Source organism: Lineus longissimus, chromosome 7 (assembly GCF_910592395.1).
Source record: "Lineus longissimus chromosome 7, tnLinLong1.2, whole genome shotgun sequence".
NCBI classification, from domain to species: domain Eukaryota; kingdom Metazoa; phylum Nemertea; class Pilidiophora; order Heteronemertea; family Lineidae; genus Lineus; species Lineus longissimus.
This window is the reverse complement of record NC_088314.1, coordinates 17,174,307-17,199,734: the sequence shown is the minus strand read 5'-3', so window position 1 is coordinate 17,199,734 and position 25,428 is coordinate 17,174,307. Positions and strand designations below refer to the sequence as shown.

Genomic DNA, 25,428 nt, shown 5'->3' with positions numbered 1-25,428 from the left:
GCCCTACTTGCTTCTCTCCACCCAGGAGTAAATGGGTACCAGGCTAAATGGCCTTGGAAGTTCACCTGTGATAGACCAGCATCCTCATTAACGGAGTGTCCTCGGAACTCTGAAATCTTGAAAGCGAAATCCTCTAAGGCAATTTTTTTACCTTCAGGGCCCAGCTGTCTGAAAGCACATAGCCTCGTTGCAGCATATGGACATATCATTTCATGTACTGGAACCTCCCTTAGCGGACACACCTCTCTATCAAGGACAGCTTCTCTATAAAGGACATGCATTGCATTTGGTCCCAAATTGGTATTTTATATCAAAGACACCCTCGCCAATAGAAACTGCACTTGGCGCCGAACATCAGTAATTTCCATTGGGACACCTCTCTATTAAGGACCGAATTTGTTGTTTCTCGAGGGTGTACTTATTATAGAGGTTCTACTGAACATGTGTTTAAAACGAAACATGACTTCTTTCTACAACCAGGCCCAGAAGGTTACAAAGACACCCTCGCCAATAGAAACTGCAATTGGCGCCGAACATCAGTAATGTCCATTGAAATTTTCATTGGGACACCTCTCTATTAAGGACCGAATTTGTTGTTCTCGAGGGTGTACTTATTATAGAGGTTCTACTGAACATGTGTTTAAAAACAAACATGCCTTCTTTCTACAACCAGGCCCAGAAGGTTACATTGTTGATTAAACATCTCCGGAAATTTGATGTTATTTGCAAAATAGTGTCCCATTATTCACTCCTATCTTGCCCAGTTGTGACATCGTCCTTTGCTCGCTGGATCTTTCCTCATCAGCTTAGGATATCACTTGAAGAACTTCAAAACACCTCCACATTTTTACTTACAATCCTGGCTTACAATCTCCGTCACAAATTTCTAACATCCCTACACAGACCTACATGTACGCCAACAATGACACAAGCACTCATGGATTGGCTCTGTTACAGCATGGCACTACTGAAAAGTCCACGAGTATCCCATTAAACACAAACAGAAGAAGACTTTCATTTCTTTATAATGTAGCCATGTATTTACAATTGTTTTCTATTTACAAATTGGACTGCATCACTCAGGTATTTCCTTGTGTTTGGCCGAGAGGGTTTCAAGTTTTTCAGAATGAGGTATTTTGTGCAACCTTGATTTTGTCCTATGCGACCCAAAAATGTCTTTCCTACACGTAGTTTAAATGACCAAAATAGGTTTCTTCAGAAGTTGCCTTTGATCCAAGACCGATAAGTAGTCCCATAGGACAGTTTCATAGGCTAAATTGTAGGTGTGATGATTTTGGCCCTTTTGGGACGACAAGTTGTGTTCAATTAGAGGAGAACTCCACTTCAGCAGCAACAACTAATAACAACATAAACTCGGTAAATTCACGATTGTATTCCACAGGAAACATCATCTATTCCTTGAGAAAGTCTGCCAACTCCTCGCTACATATCGCTGAGATAACGTCTCTTCTTGGCTGTTCGCATGTACGGCTTATAGACCCATTCGACATCTGATGAACTGGCATTGTCAATCGTCCCAAGGATAAGCTGGTACACTGAAGAAGACAAAGACAATTTCATTTCAAGGGACTTGTTACATCAGTTACGAACACTGTCACACAGCACATGCCATCGTCTGCTTGAACAATTTGTAAAAAGATTTCGAAGTTGGGGGGTTTGAACAGACTTGGAAAAAAAACAGAAATAGAAGACTGATTTTTGGCTTGAAGAAGCCTCTTCAGTTTCACCAATATTTTCTGAAATATTGAAAATCATGTTGCTTTTTAAACCTGTTTAACTAACATTTTTCTATGCTTCGCGACAACATCCCAATGGTACATGTACACTTAAGGGCAGTGTGAAGTGGGAGTGGTTATCTTTATAAATGTCTGAACCTCTCTTTGTGGACACCTCTGTAAGTAGGATATCCTCTCAATAAAGGACACTGAATTTGGTCGCAAATTGGTAATTTTCATTCAAGTTGACCAGTTTATAAAGTACAGCAAATCTCAGTCCCAAGGTTGTCCCTCTTAGAGAGGTTCTACTTATTACTTACACTTCATTTCAAATCTCGGTCCAACCTCCGTCAACTCGACATCTCTACCATTCTCCGTCTTCTTATAAACGTGATGCCTACAATGACAGAATGAATGAAATGTAACTTGTTATATTGCGCTTTTTACTGTACAACTGTCTCCAAGTACCTAACATCTATTCCCAGCCTAACCCAGAGAGATCTGTGGCATATAGGCTGAGTACCAGGCTCACAATCGGGAGGTCAAGGGTTACATTCTTGAAAGGATCAATTGAGGGAGATCGGTGGCAAAGTGGCTGAAGCTCACGGCTCATAATCAGTAGGTCACGGGTTCCACTCTTGAAAGAATCAACAGAGGGAGATCAGTGGCATAGTGGTAAGAGTCCCAGGCTCACAATCATGAGGTGATGGTTTCCACTCTTAAAGGAATCAACAGAGGGCGATCAGTGGCATAGTGGTCAGAATGTTGGGCTTATAATCAGGAGGTCGTCGGTTGGACTCTCGAAACAATCAACAGAGAGAGATCAGTAGATCTTTGGATAAGTAGTTACATCATTAGTTAAAACATTTTGACGGTGATTTTACAAGACATAGGACGGCACGATAATCACCTCAGATGAACTTGTAACATGAAAAAACATACCTGAATGAGATATAATCCTCGTCGTTAGCGAATGTGATAACTCGTTTACTGTCTTCTTTGGGCACAGGAAATAAATACTTTAAAACATTCGTGACCTGAAAAAACATGAACCACGAGTATATTTTACTTGAGAAATTTTTCTTTGTTTTCAACAAGAGCTGGAAGGCAATGTTCTGAGTAGCCTGGTCCTAACATCTCCCAGAGAAGACTACAAAGACCAAGTGCATTGGTCCTAACATCTCCCCGAGAAGACTTCACAGACCAAGTGCATTGGTCCTAACATCACCCAGAGAAGACTACAAAGACCAAGTGCATTGGTCCTAACATCTCCCAGAGAAGACTACAAAGACCAAGTGCATTGGTCCTAACATCACCCAGAGAAGACTACAAAGACCAAGTGCATTGGTCATAACATCTCCCAGAGAAGACTACAAAGACCAAGTGCATTGGTCATAACATCTCCCCGAGAAGACTACACAGACCAAGTGCATTGGTCCTAACATCTCCCAGAGAAGACTACAAAGACCAAGTGCATTGGTCCTAACATCTCCCAGAGAAGACTACAAAGACCAAGTGCATTGGTCCTAACATCACCCAGAGAAGACTACAAAGACCAAGTGCATTGGTCATAACATCACCCAGAGAAGACTACAAAGACCAAGTGCATTGGTCATAACATCACCCAGAGAAGACTACAAAGACCAAGTGCATTGGTCATAACATCACCCAGAGAAGACTACAAAGACCAAGTGCATTGGTCATAACATCACCCAGAGAAGACTACAAAGACCAAGTGCATTGGTCATAACATCACCCAGAGAAGACTACAAAGACCAAGTGCATTGGTCATAACATCTCCCCGAGAAGACTACACAGACCAAGTGCATTGGTCCTAACATCTCCCAGAGAAGACTACAAAGACCAAGTGCATTGGTCCTAACATCTCCCAGAGAAGACTACAAAGACCAAGTGCATTGGTCATAACATCACCCAGAGAAGACTACAAAGACCAAGTGCATTGGTCATAACATCACCCAGAGAAGACTACAAAGACCAAGTGCATTGGTCCTAACATCTCCCAGAGAAGACTACAAAGACCACGTGCATTCAGCCAGGACCTCCTCCTTGGCATGGGTCACATAAGAAAACAAACTTTTGAACTTCACACTACACACCCCACGTAGCATTAATTAAGTACTATACACAATGACCATTATAGTACATGTATTGGAAAGACGTATCAAATTATTGCCATTGCTGTGCTGCATAGAAAGAGATTCTGCGAGGTTGAAATACACTTTGAATTATTATTTCCACTCTTCCAAAATTGGTATTTAGAGGACAAAGTTACAACTGGAATGCAGGGAAGGGAACATTTCAATACCGCTTTGAGGCCTTTGAGTGAACATGACAGTCTTCAGAAGTTGGGACAAAATATTTAGATTTTGCATCCAGTTTTGCAAGTGCATTGATAAGTAACTTAGTTAACCAAGCCATACATGTAGCCAATGGATACTTATTCATGCACATGCGTAACTGGATTGCAAAATCTGGAAGTTTGTTTGAATTTCTGCCGACAGTGATGCTGATTCAAAGTCTTCAAAGGATTACAACATATGTATAAGGCTGATCGCACCGGCGGACATTCTACTTACCCTAGCGCCCAGTTTTGACTTCAAGTTATTGAAGATTAGATGTGGATACTGTTCAGACATCTTGCCCACGTCTGGGATGTCGTGTCGCATCACTGTATTGGAAAGTGTGAAGTAAGCCGAGGGACCATAAGGAAAGTGACACACTGTCAGGCCATCTGAAAAATACAAAATTAAAAAGTTTCAGTACTGTAATCATTCTGAATAGAAGAGAAGTCAGAATCTCGGAAAAAAAGGATAAAAATATCTGGCAGGGCATCAATTAAGGCATTCTGAACATGTAGAGGGATCCTCCCGGTAGCTCTCTTCCAACGACAAAGTCTGAGGTTGGGCAAAGTGGAGTCCAAAGAGTGTGGGAGAAGATCAGAGATGCCAAAGACCTGTGCCTGGGGCAGAGTCTGAAAATTATCTGTTGTAAAAATCTTGTCATTTGATCAGCTCCCACTTGCACAAAAATGCTTCTAAAATGTCTATTCTTGGTCCAATTCTGATAATTCAAAGATCCACAGACAATTGAGACAGGGATCTTTCCACTCCAGCTATCGAAATAAACATTTAGGTCTGAAATCTCCTAAAATCTCCTGAAATCTGACACCCCTGAAAGATGAATTTCAGGCTGGTTTGTTTGGATTATGGCAAAACAAAATATTTCAAAGGAACGCCCCGCCCCGTAACAAGGGATTTGTATTTCATATTGATTTCCTGGTTGCGGTACCGTCAATTCTTGTCGCAGGCACCTATGACGACCACCACAAACAATGTTTTAGTCACATCATACAATCATAAGAGCAGATCACAGCGACTAAACTTGCCTGCATGCAGGTGAAAACACTGACCTGGCTCTCCGCGGTGTTCTTGCAACATGATGAGGTCGGTGACATCATTAGCCCGGCACGCTTCCACCAGCTGCTTTATCTCATAATTACCGCGGTTGATTCTCTGAGAGTTTGGAAAGATCAGTCGCACCTCCTGAAATTAACATCATGGTCATCAACATTTCGCACTTGTGAATTCAGCACTTAAGAACTGCGGTTACCAGTCCAGTCAATCTTTCTTCGGTAACTCAAAGAGCAGCAGTTTATGACAAACTACACTTGTTTGTCACAAGGAAATTTTTTACGTTTGCTGATGCAAAAGTACAGGTAACAAAACATTTTGAAATCTAATTTGAAGCGACAATGAAAAAACAAAGTGACTTGCCCAAAGTTATAAACAATGGGACCTATTAGCAAGAATAGATAAAGACTAGTCGTTGTATTCTTGGAATCAGATATTGAAACCAACGCAATTAGATCAATCAAGAGTTTTTAATCATTCAATAATATGGAGCGGCATTTCTTCTAATGGTAAGTTTCTTTGCTTTTCAACAACTGACACAAAAACTCCTTTAATTTTCCAAAAGAATTTCCAGCAATTTTAAACAACTCGTTACCTTTGCAAACATCTTTAACCTTGAACTTGGATCCCTGGATGTTGTTATCATAATCTTTGGATCTTCTACACCTGCCCACTTGTACTCATCATCAACATTGTCACCTGAAATGGACACTTTTTAATACAGCGACTTGGTTTACAAACTCTCCCTAATCTATCTAGTAATTTCATCAAGAAGGGCATTCACTCGAAGTGATTTTCCCAGGATAATTTAAGAGAATTCGAATTTCTACTGATTAGGCTATGGTGAAAGTAGAAACCTATTTTTTACACAGTTTCATGAAACTTTCATGATTTGAAATCTCTGTTTGGCTTTCTAAGGTTGGAGAAAATCAACTAGTGTGATCTGGTGACTGATATCAGACATTTGGCCAGAATTTCTTTTTGAATTTCTTGATCGTCTTCATCAAGGTCCTGATTTCCTAATCAATTTTAAATCGACTGATTTCCCTTGTCAGTTGATTTCCAAATCAATCCTCTGATATAAGTACAGTTGATTTCCTAATCAGCTGATTTCCCAATCAACTACTTTGATATAATTAACAACTTATTTCCTTATCAGTTGGTTTCCCAATCAGTCGGTTTCCTAATCACTTCCTTTCATATACTCACCAAGGGCCTCTTCCACTTCCCAGTCAAGTTTTCTCTGAAGAGATACAGCATTTTTCCGCAGATCAGTCGGTAAGATTTTATTTTCTGAAAAAAAGTAAAGAGGCGATGAAAAGAATTGTAGTCAATAACAAAAAATCCAAATTGAAAATAACTACACACTGGGCCATAATATAACTTTTTCATCTCAGATACATGGATTGATGATCTCTGAAAGCTAAATGAGCTTTAACTCACAAATGTTTTTCACATACCAGATCTCTTGGAAGGACAATTCTTTCCAACTCTACATTCTGTATATATCCGAGTCTATACTGCCACATGGCCCTACACTGATGTGATGGATAGCTATCGGGCGCACCAGCGGCCGAGGACGCGCTCGCTGAAAGCCCCTGTCACAGCGGCATTCTGCACAACTGATATCCTAGGGCCAAGGAGCCATGGCAGTGGCACCTTTAACCCAAATGATCTGAACTCATGCAATAAAATGTGAATAATAAACAGCCGATGGAAGGATTTATCATTCAAATATTGCTCACCGTCTAAAGCATTCTTTAGCTTCTGTTTCTTTTCAGCGATAGCTCGGTCCTTCTCCTCCACAGATTTACGGTAGATATATTCGCGCCTGAGACGTGCCTGTCGACGCAACTGCAAAAGAAATGTCAAGTAAGTCAGGCTATATCACAGCAATGTTAAGTCCATACTCCTCTATGGCTCGAATGTTGGAGAACCACCGTAGAAAACATGGGGAAGATAGCATCCTTCCATAACAGATGCCTACACAAGATCTGCAGGATATTCTTGCGAAGAAAGATCACCAACAAGGCTCTCTATGAGAAGACTCAGATTGTATCGGGAACGAGATCAGGCGGAGGAGATTCCGATGGCCAAGTCATGTGATGAGAATGCAACCAGATTGCATACCAAAGGTGGCTCTCTCAGATGGACCCCACAAGAAGGACGGAAACGTGGACGGCCAGAGAACACCTGGCGCCGCACGATGATGAAACAGCTGGAAACCTTTGGCCTGTCTTGGGACACAGCAATAAGAGTGGCCAAGGACAAGGGAAGATGGCAAGAAGGCTTTATGCCCCAGCACCAGGGACGAAGAGGGCTAAATAAATAGTAAGTAAGTGTGTAAAAGTGTGCCATGGCAACTGACAGGCCATAATTGGTGGGGGCACGAGGATTTTTTCATGCAGATTTTTGCTGCCTGTGAAAACTCCTTCTCAAAATGGCCTAAATTTATTTTCGCAAGCTGTCTAGGCTGCCCATGGCCATGGCATCCCATGGGCATAGCCCAGCCCCACAGGGAGTTCAAACAGTACCATCCTGACACAACCAGTGGTTTTCAATAAACTCCGCCTCCCATATTTTTTGTATACGAAGTAGGAGTATCAAAACAAAAAATTGTATCTCGGATGAACAGTTACACTACAGTAGGCCCTTGTCAATGATTGTCGGCCTGGCCTTATACACTATTATATTACAAATGCATGAATGTACAGCGGTTTACACTGCAAAGATAGAGATAATGAAATGTAGTTTTTTCACCACACATTTAACCAACGTAAATGAACAGAACTATAAAATATACATATATTTTACGCTCCCACTCAAAGATTTGGTAAATCGACGCTAAAACGCAGAGAAACCTACCATTTCGAACACGTTTTCCCCACGGCTTAAAACGGAAGTTCTACAGTACGCACGCGCAGTTCAATTTTCGTGGCGCCACCGTCCTGTCAAATTTCCACTTTTTGCATATTCATCCCATCATCTTCTTCTTCTCGTTTGCTAGACAGTCAACTTCGATCTGATGATCAACCCAGGGGTTATCTGGAGCTGTTCTTTGTCTCCGTAAATCTGGTTCTGCAGGCAGGTCCTAAGGGTTGTCCGGCAATCTGGTACATCACCCACAGGGCCAGGACCAGGATGTGCTCCACGGCTTACTGGACTTTGCGCAACGAAACGAAACGAGCGAAATGGGGGAGCGACCATTATGTTTTACCCCGGTACGTCAAGTTCGATACATGGTGTCAGTCACCAGTATGGATTTGTTTCCATTATGAATACGTGTTTTTAAAAATCAAAATCATGAATTTCCTTTCCATTAGAAGAAAACGATGACGACGTTTCAGTTTAGGAGCCTAAGTTTTGTGGTCCCAATGGCCAAGTTAAGCCCTCGTTGGCTGAAAAGTCGATTCACCGGTCACAGATGGTCGAAAATGACCCCCAAAATTTCTCAGACCCCCAACCCGGTAATTATCATGGTCAGCCCACAACAAAATTTGTATTGTTTGAAGATCCAACCCCGGGCTGTATTATCTGCCGGAAATTGATTTTCATCGGCACGTCGGGGAAAAATCTATGGGGTGCTAAACTTGACCAATTCAACTTTTTAATGCATTAGCAATTTGATGATAAATGTAATGTTTACACGTAACCGCTTGAGGTGTCGACTTAAAACTTTGTTTACAAATTCACACCAAATTTCGTTTCAAAATTATTCTTTGTTTGGCACCAGGGGGCGTAATGCAAAAAAACATGAAACAGACGATACAGCCCATAGTTTTGTTGATACGAATCGTTTCCTGTAGGCCGTTATAAGCCGTTGTCTGAATATGATGTGAACCTGTTTACCGTTCAATGCTGCTCCCTGTGACGCTGACCCCGCAAATGTTCAATGAAAAAAATGCTGATAATGACTTACACGGCTTGTTCCAACGTAAACAAAGTGGTACCCGGGTTAACTGTCTGCGTTTGGCCTAATTTTACAACGATTACTCCCCATGTAACCACGATCTAGGATGGACAGGATGTGTATTATGAATAGGAAAAGTCACCTAGGGACCGTTGCGTAGAATACTTTTTTGGCGAAATATTGCGCAAAGTCCAGTAAGCCGTGCTCCACGGTCATATGGTCATGGGAGACAAGACCACCATTGATTTTTTAAGCCTTTTAGCAGTTAAATTGTCAATGTTTGACCGCGACGCATCAAATACTGCGTGGGGTTGTGAATCTGAAATTTTGATGATATTCCGGACAGTCGGGCAAGTAAATGGTGAAAAATAAACTGGTAGTTGACCACGGAAATTTTTTGATAATCGACAAATTAGACAGACATTGTTATTTCCACTCTTTTTTCAGCCAACTTGCAGAAAAATCTCAAAACACGCCCCCTATTACCAAATTAACAAAATTCGAAATTAATTTTTTCATCAAATAAATTCTTTATATCTGTAGACTTGCCACAACAAATATTTTTTCAATACCTCTCCAAATATGTACTTGAGAGTTAAAAACATGCACTCGTCTAATTGATAGGCCTCGACCTTCCAACCTATGAATATTCATTAGTGGTCTTGTCTCATGGGCTCCATGCTCCATGGGCAGACTGTAAACAGGTGATATCGTAACCTGTCGTGGCCGGTACACTGTCTGAATATGGTCACCTGCTCCCTTCTTGTCAGTTTGTTGCAGCTGGCGTTTGGAGCACGATATCCCTGGTGCTCATCCTTCCACTTGTTCCAATACTATAGCAGGCAGTTCTGATGTTCGTTTTTGCCTCCTTACAGGTAAGGGACAGGTCGCTTTGCTGTTTCTTGCTTCCTTCCTTGGCTAGGTGGTCGGCCTTCTCATTCCCCTTGATATCGCAGTGAGCTGGGATCAACTGTAGAACAACCTTGTTCCTTCATATGCATAGGGATGTGGTGAGGTTATGCATTTCGTCTTTCCTTGGATCTTGCAGAGCTTTTAGAACAGAGAGGGCATCAGTGAAGATGACTATTCGTTGTCTGGTCTTATTTCTCTTCTGCTTCAGTCTCTTCGTTACCTCTTCAGTTGCGACAGCTTCAGCTCCTGTAGGGCCTAGATGCTGGAGCATCTACCTGTAGATATTGCGATTGATCTCTTCCTCGTCTTTGTACTTGATAAGGATGCCTCCACCTCCATCACAGGTTGCATCACTGCCACCAGCTGCTGAACTATCAGAATAGACGTGGGTCCACTTCTGGTTTGGGAGATGTGCTCCATCGTCAGAGCCTTCCGTGCCTCATCTGTTTGGAGTTGTTTGCTGAGGATACCAGGGATTGTGTCCTTGATCTCCGGTGACATTCGGGGGTCGAGTGTTGGTTTGGGTCTGCTAGATGATATATCCCTTGGTGTGCTGATTTTCAGTTCAGGGTGATTACTTTCCAGTGCCTTGCTTTGACTGATGAACTGCCTTGTTTCAGCCTTTTTTCAAGCTCCTTTTTGGACTCTCTGGTACATTGGTTGGTTCGTCACCCTTTTGGACCTCTCTGCCTGTGTAATCACCTTCACTTCCCTCCGATCTTCTGGTGGTTGGAGCTTGGTTATGTTCTCCATTGCAGTGATTGGCGTAGATTTTATGCTCCCGATGATAATTCGTGCGGCTTGGTTCTGCACACGGATGAGCTTTGCAGTATTGGACTTGGCTGCACTGATCAATGATTACATCTCATACACATGTTGACATATTACTTTATTTATCTTTAAATATTCTTTATGATCATATTGTATGTGATATGCTGTGTTTCTTTTGATTTTTGTTATTGCAAAATTTTCAGTCTTGTCATACAGCTCAGTCCCAAAAAAGCGAGATAGGCCTCACAGAGACTTTCAACACTGCGGCCAATTTACATGGGACGAAGCTGATCAAGTCCGATTCAGATTGATTCAATTGGTCTGCTGTGTAAACGCGCCCGAAAAAAAAGATTTTTGATTGCTCAGTCACTGAGTCGGCAAAAGCCATGGGTTGAATTTGCTCTCCTTATACGAAGGGGCTATGTACACAGCAGACTACTGTGTACGCAGGAACAAGTTGGTTGCATGCACAGCAGAGGCGAATTAACATAATCGCGTCATCAATGGCGTCAGCTGGAGAAAAATAGCGGTGGCGGTGGCGGTGGAGGTGGAAGAACTCCCCGATTCCCTTCAAGGTGGGGCCAAATTCTCATCCTTTCCCGCCTTCCAAATAGCTCTCTTTCGGTATCAGGAGCAACACAACATTGCCTTTGTAATACGGCACTCTAGAACCATCGACAAACAAGAAAGAGTCTTTAAAAATGATGGGAAAATTCCACAGCACTTGAAGTACGCGTATGTCAAGTATCACTGCAAGCATGGTGGAAAACACGTAAGCCGAAGTCCCGGTTTTTGGATGGCATGTGTGTCATGACCGAAACAGTTTTCTCCAGCCAGCGAAGTCTGTTGTGTACTCTAGACAATGCGCGCACCTGTACATTGTATACACAGCATGTTGTGTATGCCTGTTCAAGAGAAATGTTGCAAGGATTCACAGCAGGTAGCATAAAATCGGAGGCGGGGCTTTATAATGAGCCTAATGAATATTAATATAAAACGCTGCGAACATAAAACTACTGTCCTGTGTACGCAAGCGATGCTTGCTTGCGTACACAGCATGCTGTGTATGCAACAATGATTGTTCTGTTGCATACACATCATGCTGTGTCAACTGGCTGTGTACATATCCTCTTCCAAACAAAAAACGTTTCACAAATTTGAGCATATTCTCATCATCAATTTATTGATTTGAACCCACACAACTTAAAAAAAACGCTTGCATCAACTCTGACCATTTCACTGTTCGTTATCACATTGGTCATGTTGGTTAGCTAACAAATAATACATACAGGGGCAGCGGTAGCGCAGTGGAAGAGAGTCGGCCTCATGATCAGGAGTTCGTGGGTTCGACTCCCGGCCGAGTCACTGCTTAGTTCCCCTACTGGTCGAGTTAAAGTGAGCGCCTTGCGGTTGCTCCTTGGAACCCCTGATGATTGATTTCTGTGGAGACCAGGGTAATAATATGATATCCCAAAGCGCTTTAAGCGAGAACTATAGTGTCACGGAATTGCGCTATATAAAAGACTCATTATTATTATTATTATTATTATTATACATTAATCGCAATAAGTTGTAAAAAAGCATTTTTACATAAATATTAGCATATTCTCAATAAGCTGTACTGTACTGTAAATCATGAATAAATTTACTGATTCGAAATCGAACCCTCACAAATATTATATATATGTTTATTCGTACTACTTTCCGTTGTACAGATAACAAAATTAAGGTGCAATAAGACAATACAGAGTTGGGTGCAAATACAAGTTTACGATAAGGCAAACAAAGTAAAAGGTAAGACTGAGAGTCGAACCCGAAAACCTCTCATTCTTGGAGATGATCCTGAATAAGTTACATTAGTATCTTGAACTATCACAATAAAACTAACACCAAAAACAATACTCCATCAAATCAACCTGTACACAAAAAGTTAATTATCACGTCTATTTCCTCTTTTGTGAGAATATCATTCCCTGCCTCCCGCATTTCAAGCAATTCCCTAACTTGGATGGCAACCCTATTATGCCCCAATCCCCAAAATTCCCTATTGATGTCCCTTAGCATTATACATTCATCAGGCAGCTGATCCCTATTCCAGTTGTACTTTTGTAACACCATAGTTAGACTTTTCCCCACTGATGAGACGCTCCCGGCAAATAATAATCCAACTGTAACCTTTACAAGTGTATTTCCTGATTTCCGCAGTCCTTTGATGAATTTTACGAACCTTTTCTCCAATTGAGTTTGAACGCTACAGTCCTTTATAATGGCTGGTAACAGGTCATTATGAGTGCGATATGGCAAACACAAAATCTGACGAATACATTTACGCCATGCAATATACAATTCTTCCATGTATGGTTTTGAACAATCTAGCAACTGGTAACCATACAGCGGCATACAAAAACTTTTGAATAACTTATATCTGATTTCAAAGTTGGCGTACCTAAACTGAGCCATAAGCATGTTGGTCCGTTTGTACAGATCATTAACTAAAACCTGAACCCTCCTCCGACGAACATCAGGACCAAGAAGAATGCCCAAATGAATTTCTTCATTAGAAATTTGAACCCTTGTACCCTCAAATACAATCTCCCCTGGCGGGTCATGTGACCCGAAGACTAAATATCTACTCTTAGATGCGTTGAAGGATATTCTGAATTCAATAGAAAATTGACGAGCCGTGTTTAGCATCTTATTTAACCCATAGAACGATGGTGCTAAGAGAATAACATCATCGGCATATGCAAATACACCGCAAAAAATGTTGCCAACATGGCAGCCGAAACCGTCAGTTTTTATACTCGTAATAAGCTCATCCAGATAAATTCCAAAAAGAACGGGGGAGAGCACCCCACCCTGCTTAACTCCATTGGATACAGTAAATTCACCAGACATATGCTTCCCCCACTGAACCTGTACACGTTGTTGTGTGTAGATGTTGGCTAATAGCCTAGCCGCTAATGGACATAGCCCTTTTTTGATCAAAATTCGAAATAGCTTCACAAAATGAACACAATCAAATGCTTTGCTTGCATCAAGCATTACGCAATACACTGCGGTGTTGCAACCGTTATAATAATTAATTACTTCATTTATAGCCGTGCTACACGTAGCTGTGGAGAGACCTGCCTTGAACCCAAACTGGGCATCAGATGTACTTAGCTCATTCTCGTACTTTTTTAGGAATATATTATCCATTATTTTGCCAATAACGCTACTTAGCGAAATACCTCTATAATTATCGGACGTATTCAAAGACTTTCTACTGTTTTTTGGAATTGGAACTACTTTAGTTCGAACAAACCCCATCGGGCAATATCCGTGACTCATATTAGCTCTGAGGTGTGGACGAAAGTTTTATATCATGAAAAAAGCCTCTTCTCTTCTTAACCCGTACTGAAGGGCAAATGTACTTGGACGCATATGGCCATTTAGTAGAGGGATTTCATTTCTGACCTGATTTGGCTGATTTATCCCGACTAATCAGATCTCCATGCTGACGATGGAGGGGGGCAGAATTGGCATCCTGCCGATTTTGCCAGAGCCATTATTTACATACTTTATATTGATAATTGTATGAAGTCTCGGAGGTATGAGCCCAATTTGATTTACAAAAAAATCATGCGCTTATATTTCATAACTGGAGTCAAATTTCGAACATTTTCAGGTGTGCAAAATTGATAAACCTACAAGATATCTCCTACCAAAGCATGTTATGCCTCTCTCTTCTTCCTTAGAAATTGTACCTTTTAATCTTCTTTGTTCCAGCTGACAAGCATGACTTCTAACGTCATTTCGACATTCTGTGAAAGATATGTTTCAACATCACAAGTCATTCAATGGGACCACTATTTCATGTCAGTGAGTGCTCTGGGTAGCCAAAGTGTAACTGATATCCAAAGTGACCCAGTTGCTGGCAGATTATAGCCTCGGTTTAGTATACCTGGTTAGCATAAACTTGGCCGCCCACTGACATAGATTCATGCATAATATGTCCTAGTTTACCTATATTAGGAATGTAAACAATAATAGTGCCATGCATGGAAAGTGGAGTTTGTCCATCTGAAATGTGCATTGAATTCACTATTGCAGTACAATAAATAAAATCACCCTCTCAACATCCCTAATCCATTGAATCAAGAATATCCAAATATCCAAACAATTATTTCATTCCATATTCCTTTTTTGGTCGAAAAATATAAATCAAAGTAAGGGTCACTGAATGAATATAGGCCTACAAAGGTGAAACATTGATAATCCAAAAGAAGTAAGAATATAATCCACCAAAGGAACAACAAAATACGTTTAACCTGTTCAGAAGAACTGGAACCAGGAAAGATGTAACAAAATTGACAAGGCAGGAAGCACTTGATCTTCACCACCACGTGTTTCATCATGGTTACTGTGGTCAATATGCTAATGAGCGGCTGATAATGAGCTGGACAAGCAACATCAAAAATGTGATAGCCACTTCGTTGATGACCAGAAAGGGTGTAAATTGTACTCATTCACTACAGTAAGACATGGTCAACACCATGGAATTGACCTTCTGCACTTGAAGTATCAGAAACAAAATCTATCCCTATTACAAGATCAAAGGAATATGCCGCCTTGCAAACAAGCAGCCTGCTGAGTTTGAGAGATTATAGCAGACAAGTGTATAAACAAATTAACCCAAATGTGTGTAATTAATCAAGCAGAAAGGTCCCTGTACCAGGCTGTATCATGATACTATACACAAGTTGACCACCAAGAATGTTATTGACAGTTTAGTTGAGGGGGAGGGGGCTGTGCTGGGTGGACTCCAGCCATTCATAAGCCTCATACATCAAGGGGTGTGCATATTCATTGAGAAAAGTGGTTGAATTCCACAGCCAAGATGTCAATCAAAGGTCTCCCATCAATGGTCTCTTGTTTTAGACATAGAAACTTTTTCTATCCCAATTAGAAGTTGGGGGTGGGGTGTGTGTTGGACAGTACTCACAATGAAATGCATTTTATGCTCTCAAAAGTGCTTAAATGGAATACATGTTGCATTAGGATTGTAGTGTGGTATGTATCTAACAATATTAAGTATGTTTATAGATTTGGGCTGTGTCAGAGTCATTTCAAATAATGACCCCAGCTATCAAAGCACTATCTGAGATCATAGTGCATTGAAACTGGAATGCACTAGATAGTACACAAACTAGGTCAATCCAGAACGAGGCTGACTTTGGCCTATTTTTTATAAGTTTTGACCCAGGTTGTACACTTTGTATGTATTTGAGTGATATAACTATCTGTGCAGTCTGTGTCCTCCCCACTGACACCAGCGCCTCCATTTGGAGCCTTGATTTTAGTCACCTTACCGGAATCGGGCACTCCTCTCTCCGAGGCTTCACTCTGACTCTGTTGTGCGCCCTGCTCTTCAGGCACATCACGGTCCTGTTCTCGTTCTTGACCGCGATCGATAAGAGGAGTGGCTTCTTCTCCATCATCTTTTTTTTCTTTTAAAGGTATTTGTGTATAACCATTTGAGGGTGTGGTTGTTTAATACCTGGAATAAAAGTCAGAAACCTAAATATACATTGATGTTCAGTTTGGTTGTATAGGTTTGATATTTTGTTCGTGAAAAGTCAGTCAAACAGATCCATCCGGCAAGCTATTTATGATATAATACAGGTTATTGAAGAATTTGTGCGCACTTTGGTGGTACTGTAAAACTAGCTAATTTCGACTGCTGGGGGTAATTTTGCCACCTCTTCAGTATCTGAAAAGACAGCTGAGGAGTTCAGCGGAACTGCACTCGGTGATCACCTCTGTAAGCATGATACCCCCTATATTAAGGACAGATTTTGGACCAAAATCGCTGTGACCATTCCAAAATTTTGTATAAATTCTTGAAGAGAATCGACTGAAACTTTCGTCCCATCCCGTCCTTGATGACATTCAAAATATTAAAATCCGCTGCAAGCAATATTAAGCATTGTTTATCAACTTTATACTAGCTATATGAATATGATATACATGTATCAGGTTATTCAGAAAAAAATGCATACAATGTATATATCTTTTTAAGTTGTATATCTGAAGGATGGATGCAAAATAAGAATAGTTCACCAGTTCTTATATAAATTCTTTGATGGCCTGCAAAAATTCATCCCCTTTATAGATACATGAATGGACACTTTTGCCTATGTTATTGGTGGCCTGTGTCGGCGACACCGTCTCCCATCGCAAGGATGTACACAAGTTCAACTGGATTTCGCCAAACGGGCTTGACATCAGGTAGACCATGTGACGGAAAACAACAAGAGGAAGATATCCCTACGCGATCTTCAGAGGTGCCGATGCTCACAGCAACCACCACTTATGCTACTTACTAATTCCTTTATGCCATGGCATGTAATACTGTGATATCTATTCCCTCGATATATTGTGTGTTCTATGCCCTGTAGTACTTCAACAGATGGGAGACTAATACTTAGTCATATCATATACAGTATTGCACAATCTTTTCCTTACTTTTCTTGTTATTTTCAGTAAACAAAACTTTCCTCACTTCTGACTTATGAAATGTAGCCCTATCTCAAGGGAATTCTCTCAAAATGCAAAACTAACAAAAATGTTCCTCCATTATCACTCCAAGTTAAAAAATTAAACCCCTCAAGCACATAATCGATATCAATCTTAACCACAGGAAAAGTGTCGTTGTCATACCCTCTAAACTGACGGAGGAGTTAAATAACAAAGTATTACACCTCGTCTACGGCCAGTATAATAGTGATCACGTCTTGTCCCCGAATCTTTTCCCCCAGCAGCCCTCTGAGAATCGTTGTGCTTCAGAATTACTCATTACTGGCCTAGGGGGCACTCGACTTACCTAACAACGTCTTCCAAAAGTTCTGAACGCGCTCATTGTATTTCCGGCTAGCTACTATCAGACCGAAGATGACAATGAAAGCAATGGCCATTATAATAATTATAGGAATCAGAACTGATATCATCACTGTAAGTGTGGTTTTATCACATGGAGGAAATAGTGCAGTAGTTGTGTCGACTGCTGTAGTTGGGTTGGTTACTGCTGTAGATGGGGATGTAAAAGCAGGTGGAGCAGTTGTTTCAGTGTCCGCCTTGGTGGAGTAGTATGCGTAGCAACCTGGGGAAGAAAATTGGTGAAAAAATCACACTTTGCCTACTACAATATAGACGCCATATTGCACTGACCTCAGCCAGGCTGGACTTGGGTCCCTTCACACCTTGCAATAGCTGTCCAACCTTGGGCAACTTACACCAAGGCAAGATGGTCAAACATGATATGGAATGCAGGTTTTCTCCAACTCACACCGCTTCATGACGCAGTTGCCATACGTGTCTGACTAGTAGCTGAGAAGAGCATGCACAATCCAATTTTCATGACTTGTTTACAAATGACAGTACTGTTTTATCACAAAATGTTGTAGTCGTTAGGACTTCGAATGAATAAACAATCCCATTGTGCACATTAATCTGAACTAATGAATGTTAGGATCAGGGATGTCATATTTCCGGTTTCAGGCGGATTTGATATTTTTAACTCTTCTAAATGCTTAATTTAACAACTGGAATGGAAAGATCTCTGTCTGAACTCACTGTGGATCTTTGAATTTTTAAAATTGGACCAAAAAAAATTGGTGATCAAAGGACAAGAATTTTACAACAAAAATTTCGAATGTCTAGAAAACTAAGATCTAAGACCCACCATGAAACTAAGACCCTGGATACTATGAAACTAAGACCCACTAGGAAAATGATGACATTTAGGAGGTACCTATAATTCCTTCTTCTTAGATCTGTATAGATGCACCAAGGTTGAGATGAACCCTTCCACTGATGCTTGGTCAAATAATTAACCAAAGTTGAGATGGTGGTGGTTGGGTTGGGGGGGGGGGGGCTGGGAGGGGGTAGTATTGCCCCTTAGCCATACCTAAACACTGCCACTACTAGTTTAAAAATGATGGAGAATCCATCCATAAGATTAATTTGCTGGAAATCCATGAGTTGTACAGGGTCTTAGTTTCATAGTATCCAGGGTCTTAGGTCTTAGTTTCATAGTGGGTCTTAGGTCTTAGTTTTCTAGACACCCCAAAAATTTCAGACTTTTTACCCTTGCTTATATTTTGGCATCCGTGTAGGATTGACTCTGACCCCCCCCCCCCTTCCATCTGTATGTCGTCTGTAATGTACACTCACCTCCACAAAATTTCTTGCAGTTTGAATTGCGAGGGCTGTCTTTGTCACCGCCGCTTATGAGATTGATACATGCAACACTGCATTTTTCTAAAATTCCAGCGGCACTCGTGTATTCCTCATTATCACAGATATTTGCTCTGGACATCTTTTCAGCTGATCAGACTTGGACAGATTGTTATAAAGACTGCTGAAAGGGAAAATAATTTTGAATTTATCCGCCCTTTGGGTGCCTGACGTGCACACTCATTCATAACATTACTGAATATGCCCCCACCTCTACAAAAAAAGCCTTCAAACGAGCAAGGACGATCGAAGAAGTCACCAATATTAATGTGGAGTCGCATGAGCTGAACAAGTATATGACTTGCCAAAAACACATCACTTCAGAGTGTCTTTTAGTATAACAAGTATTGAGGAACTTTGGTATTGAACAAATCAATAGATTTATTGATTGATAAGTTTTTGTGGGCTAGTGATAAACTAGGCCAACACAAATTCAATACTTTTTAACAATGAAGGTATTTACGTACATGGAAACCTCACTTTCTCGGACCAGATAAAGCGTTCATAGTCCATCAAACAACTCATGAAGTACAAAAGTAGGCCCATCCTTTTATAGCGACATGACGTTATGGGCACTCGGTCGTCAACTATTCTCTTTCAGTTTTGGAACTATATCGTTGGAGATTGGAGGAGATAGAGGCGCAGAGTCTTAGCATACCTGCATAAATCCCAAAGCCCACGGCACTGTGCCACTAAGTGTTCTTAAAAAAACCAAAACCCCGCCCCTCCCCCCTTTCACATGTAGTTGGCTGTGACATTCTGTGTGCCGATACGCATCTGATGGTTCCCAGTAATTTATCCCATCTCTTGATATCGACAGAGTGGGCACATTATTTTATACCGCTAAGGATACTTTGTGAACTAGCAGGCCTGACCTATCAATTCACTGGGTGCACCTGCTAAATTTGTCCAACCTAGCCAAATAGGAAATGCATTGGAATTATCAGTAAGTTGGCTTTTCGGTCGTGACATATGCCCATTCCTGACACAATTCTAAATACATGTCTGTGCTTTCTAATGGGTGTACCAAATGGAAGGGGCAGGCGGGAAATGCCCCCCCAGTACAGACATCAGAAGTCAATAAAAATGTGCTTTGGACAATGATTTTGGTCGAAAAATTTCCAAAACTCATTTTGCCACACACACACCCCTTGAGAGCATTTGGCTCCCGATACCACAAAAGAATAGTAGTATTGTGGTGATAGGAACTAGGTTAGGTTTTAGGCCCTTTTGACCAAAGACCTTACAGGTCTTTTGCCCCAAATTAGCCTACAACCCCAAAGAACCATCCACCACAATACTACTATTCTTCAATGAAATGGTGAGGGAATACTAGAGCTCAATGGGTTAATTTAATCATGACTTACTGTATTCCAACAGAAAGTACACGTCAATAGCTTTCCAAGGATACCTCATTTGCAAATATCCGTTAAAAAATAGCAGAGAAATGAACCCTTGAAGTTCGCACATCTTGACAGTCCCAGCGTATTCCAATAAATGCTGTAGGCCTACAAGACAGCTGATACATTGATGCATTGATGCTTGAATCGAAAATTGTGGACAGAGTCATATGCTGCAATACATATGGTAACATATGCTGACCAAAACAATGGTCGTATCCCAAAACCATTACATGTATTAAACAATACACAACAGTGATTAATCATTGTTGCTTGAATCTATTGAAAATATTGTTGACAGAGTCTGCATGTACATGGTAACATATGCTGACCAAACAATACTCACGTCCCAAAGTATTACAAAGGTCTATTGTTCGTTAATGCGTTTATCCGACAGAATTTCGAGAAATTATTTTAGCGTCGCAAAAATATTTTTCAGCGCCGAAAATATTTTCGAAAATTCTGTCGGATAAACCCATTAAGACACAATAGGCCTTTTCATGTCTTTGGCAAGCAAAAATAATTAATGACTGCAACATCTGATATGGCCATTGTAATTTGCAAGCACAAATAATTAATGACTGCAAGATCTGATATGGCCATTGTACAACTGAATATCACTATGGTTTAAAGGCAAATGTTATTCTGATGAAATATTTTAAAGGGATTAGATGCGGTGGTTTATCTGTGTAGTAAGGGGAATGATGTACCAGTTTGACACCATGTGGCGCCACCTGTAGTATTTCTATTTACTGTGGAACCAAGTGGTTTTTAGAGGCCTTAATTTTGCCTGGAAAATGTAACATAATTTTACTAGTAAATAAATAGAAAATGGCAACAGGATATTTATTAAATACCGAAAGGGCACATAAGATTCCACTTGGTTTGAAAGCTGAGAGGCAGCATCATATCATTACTCATAACCCCTCATCTGCTAACCCCAAAGAAACACTGTATGTTAGAATACCGGCATTGCGGGAGAATACATTCTTTGTACCTAAATCTCTTTATCTGTCTGCTCATGTAACCATTTCTGGTGATTCTAAAAATAGTGTTGTAAATAATCTTGGTAGAAACCTAATCTCAAAGATAGTGGTTAAGTGGGGAACAGAGCAGATATTTGACCTTGACGAATACAGTCATTATTCTACATTCAAGGACTTGTGGTTGACAGAGGAGGAAAGAAAAGATAGAGTTTTTCAGGGTATTCAGTCAAAAAATCTTAGAGAATTAAGATCAGGAGTCGCTGAAGCTGATGTCACTGGAGAAACAGCTAATGAAAAGACATTAAAGAAAGTGTTTGACAAGAAGTACAAAATACCGTTAGATTTTGAACTATTCCATCATCATGCTCCATTTTACAAGTTTCCAATTCAAGAAGATGTTATCATTGAAATCACATTAGCACCAAAGGAAGAGATCATAGTTACCGCAACCACAGCAAGTATGGGCTACAAACTAGAGAATATTTGTTTTGAATATGACACCGTAACCAACAAGATGATTGCTAGTCAATTGAGTAACAAGTACAATTCTGGATTCTCAATATTTTATGATTGGGTAGACCATTTTAAGACAGCCAATGTTACTGCTAATGAAACACTAATTAATGAGAACATCAACTTTCCAAGAATGTCTATTAAAGGATTATTGTTACTATTTGTGTCTGACTATGTAGATGGAGCTAGAGATTCAGAGAAGTTTGAAAACCCTAACATAAGTAAAGTGCAGATCACAATAGAGGGTGTTGCCAATCAGGTGTTCCCAGAAGGAATGAGAATGATGGATCAATGGGAGGAGATCAAGAAACATTTTATGTCTGAAGATTTGAAGAAAACTTATGACTGTTACATGACAATGGAGAAATACTATGGTGATTCTAATCAATATGGTTTATGGTTGGATTTGAGAACCACAGAAGACAACCGCTTACACGGATCAGGAAAGAAGCGTCAGAACACAAAAGATGGTATTCAATTATCTGTTACAAAGAAATCTGGAAAGGGACCATACAAAATGCACATATTCGTGGTTTCTGACGCCCAGGTTAACATTCAGAATTCTCAGATTGCTTCACTCCAGCACTGAGGTGCTGCAAGAACAAAGTTCGCTCCAGCACTGAGGTGCTGCAAGAACAAAGTTCACTACAACATTAGTTGCAGAACAAAGTTCGTACAACACTAAATTAAATACTAAATACTAGATAATGAGTTTTACTAGTGATTTTCTAAGTAATTAAATGGATACACCAGGAAAGAAAGATATCATAAATACACTGTATCAAAGTTTACTGTTGGCATCAACAACAATTGGTTACTCTATGCTACTGAAAAGGTTCTTGAGAATCAATATTGGTCCCCCAAGTCAGGCCAACCTAGAGGAAATTCTTAAACTGGGCGGAACTGTAGCTATTAGTAATGGAACATTAGAGTACCTTTACGATCAAGGGATCATACCCAGAAATATTATGAAGTAAGAATAATTTACTTATTTGATAAAAGGTAAATTTGAAAACGAAAATTTACTTAACTAAATGGTTACTGTAATGAACATAGATTCAAGTGACTATCCAGATCAGAGTTCAAGTGATTTAACAGTCAATCTCAAGACTGAAATTCAGGATGCATGTAGCATCACTTTAACTTTTGCAGTAATACCTTGTACATTTTACAACATCAGTGTGGCCAGGGAGAATAACCGAATCAAAGTTAAGGGGTTTGATGTGGCAGAGATTACGCTACCAGATGGTCTCTATGACCTACAGAGCTTTTCAAAAGTATTTGCGGATAAGTTGAAAGAAAATAGTATGAGTCGAGGTGCTGTCAGATTTGACCTTGAAGAACCAACAGGTAAGGCCATCTTACACTTCCTAAAGAGAAAAAATTAGGTGCATTATCAGATCTATTTTATTGGTAAAAGCAATGAGTTATTTGGCATGAAAACAGAATGGCCTTACCCTTTAGACAATAAAAGTAAGGATGATGTTGTAAGCGAGAAACCCATCAATTTTAGACCAATTAACCATTTTGTTTTTCACTGTGACATAATCGAATCTACTAGTGTATTAAGTAATGGTGAAGCATCTGGTGTGCTAACCACAAGACCAATAAAGGAAGCTAATTTTGGAGATTTAATAGCATACACATTTGAGAAACCAATAGCAATTCCCAGTAAACCAAGATTCAATAAGCTGAATATTCGCTTAACTGATGAAAAAGGTGACATCATCGATCTTAATGGTCATAATGTACAGTACCAATTGGTATTAACTCGAGCTATGCTCTCAGGACAAAGTCCGACACATCATTAAATTCACTGGAATAAACATTTTCACTGGAATTAAATGGCTGTCATTGGTATGTTATTTGGATCTGCAATAATCAATGGATTAGCATTCACTGGATCCGGTTACCTTTTCAAGTCACTAGACAAAAACGGTTACGAAGCTGAAGTGAAAAGACATGATTTGGCTCAGGAGCAATTACAGAAGGCCTCCACAGAATGGGAGGAGCATAGAAAGAGTACTATTGACTTTGTTAATCTTGAATTAAAGAGAGAAAGAGACGCTTCTATTGATTTTTAACAATACTGATTCAGCACTTACTGTTTACAATCATTTACATCCAGAAAGAACTATTATACTACCTCAGCGACCACAATTAAGTGATTACTACCAACCTAGTGATGAAATGAAGAAATACGAGTACCTATGGATTATCCTAGGACTTAGTGGTTTAGGGTTAATAATTTATTATTTTACTAGGGTTAGAAAGACTAAGACCACTGATCGGACACAGTCCTGAGAGCATAGCACGATCAGAAGCGGGACTAAGATTTTTGATGGGAAAGAGTAAATCCAAATGGATGTTGTAGTCTAATGATCAGTTTTGATCCTTTTTTCATCTTAAGTTCTTCTATGTAGTACTGTCTTTTCTCCTTAGGAATAACACTGTTTTCTTCTAAGGCATCTTTCATGGCTGATTCATCCTTGTTAAAGAACAGGACTAAAATTCTTATGTTCTCTCTGTAGTCCTTAACAACAGAGTTGTACTTCTGAACTAGTAACCAAACAGTGAGATTGTAGTGCCTGCCGGAAAAGGCAAGATTACATAACTCGGACACCTTCTTTTTTGTGTCTCTCAAATTAGCACAGTCATCAATGAGGAATAATGTGTTAGAACCAGCAAAGGTCAGAGTAGCAAACTGAAGCACAAGGTCCAAATTACTGGCCACAGCTTCGGGATTAACTATGTAGACGTTCTTGTCTTGGTAAATCCATTTCCTTTCATATGTCTTATTGTTGAAATATGTTGGACAGAAAATGACTATGTTCTGGAACTTGTGCCGATACTCCTTTTCTAAGAGGTCAAGGGCAAAATATGTCTTACCACAATTGGTAACACCAGAAATTAACATATTGTGTGGCTCGTAAATAAATACTTCACTCATTTAAATGAATGTAAAAGATGGTACACAGCAGTATCTAAGGGATTTGTACTATGACCCCGAGAGTCCCGTGGCTTACAGTTCTTTGAGTAAAATCTGGAAACAGGTCAAGGAAGATATGACTTCGTCACGAGAGCAGAGCTCAGGAAAACTTATTAAACAAAAAGAAGTGAAAGAATTTCTAGAAACACTACCAACTCACCAACTACACAAACCGGCCATTAAGAAATTCACCTTCAGGAAGACAATGGTATCGTACATCGATCAACAGTGGCAAGCTGATCTGGTTGACATGCAGAAATTCGAGAGTAAGAATAAGGGTTTCAGATTCATTTTAACAGTCATAGATCTATTTAGTCGTTTTTCTTGGGCTCCAGCAGTTAAGAGTAAGAGGGGAGAAGAAATCAGAGATGCATTCAAATTGATTTTCAGAGAAGCAAAACCAGAAAAGATCCAGTTTGATGACGGTACAGAATTTTACAAAAAACACTTCAAGGAACTCTTAACAGAAAATGACATAGAATGGTTCTCCACAAAATCTG

General features: G+C 40.2%; 2 protein-coding genes across 3 annotated transcripts in view; both read right to left on the bottom strand.

The window, feature by feature from the left end:
- Nucleotides 1-699: 699 nt before the first annotated feature.
- Nucleotides 700-8,299, bottom strand: LOC135490997 (U3 small nucleolar ribonucleoprotein protein IMP4-like). The gene is made up of 9 exons (XM_064776611.1): nt 8,033-8,299; nt 6,913-7,021; nt 6,377-6,460; nt 5,763-5,866; nt 5,167-5,299; nt 4,334-4,488; nt 2,679-2,773; nt 2,057-2,133; nt 700-1,556 (listed from the first exon to the last, which is right to left on the bottom strand). Exons 1-9 carry the CDS (start codon nt 8,033-8,035, stop codon nt 1,444-1,446), a joined length of 873 nt encoding a protein of 290 aa, XP_064632681.1. The 5' UTR covers nt 8,036-8,299; the 3' UTR covers nt 700-1,443.
- A 2,906-nt stretch (nt 8,300-11,205) lies between these two features.
- The window catches only part of LOC135491447 (uncharacterized), an 82,703-nt gene continuing 68,480 nt past the window's right edge, over nt 11,206-25,428 (bottom strand). Inside the window, exons 2-4 of one of the 2 annotated variants that reach the window (XM_064777339.1) lie at nt 18,978-19,164; nt 17,629-17,904; nt 11,206-16,302 (exon numbers count right to left, since the gene is read on the bottom strand). In XM_064777339.1, coding sequence (XP_064633409.1) covers nt 16,256-16,302; nt 17,629-17,904; nt 18,978-19,122 — 468 coding nt within the window. In that variant the 5' untranslated portion in view covers nt 19,123-19,164 and the 3' untranslated portion in view covers nt 11,206-16,255. The remainder of the gene's footprint in view (nt 16,303-17,628; nt 17,905-18,977; nt 19,165-25,428) is intronic. The other variant, XM_064777340.1, reaches the window with a different exon arrangement.

What these genes read in the sequence shown, in the direction of transcription:
- LOC135490997 (XM_064776611.1), bottom strand. An exon ending in GAGGATTATATCTCATTCAG is followed by an intron (nt 2,134 to 2,678) that starts GTATGTTTTTTC and finishes CTGTCATTGTAG; the next exon opens with GCATCACGTTTATAAGAAGA. An exon ending in ACCGAGATTTGAAATGAAGT is followed by an intron (nt 1,557 to 2,056) that starts GTAAGTAATAAG and finishes TGTCTTCTTCAG; the next exon opens with TGTACCAGCTTATCCTTGGG.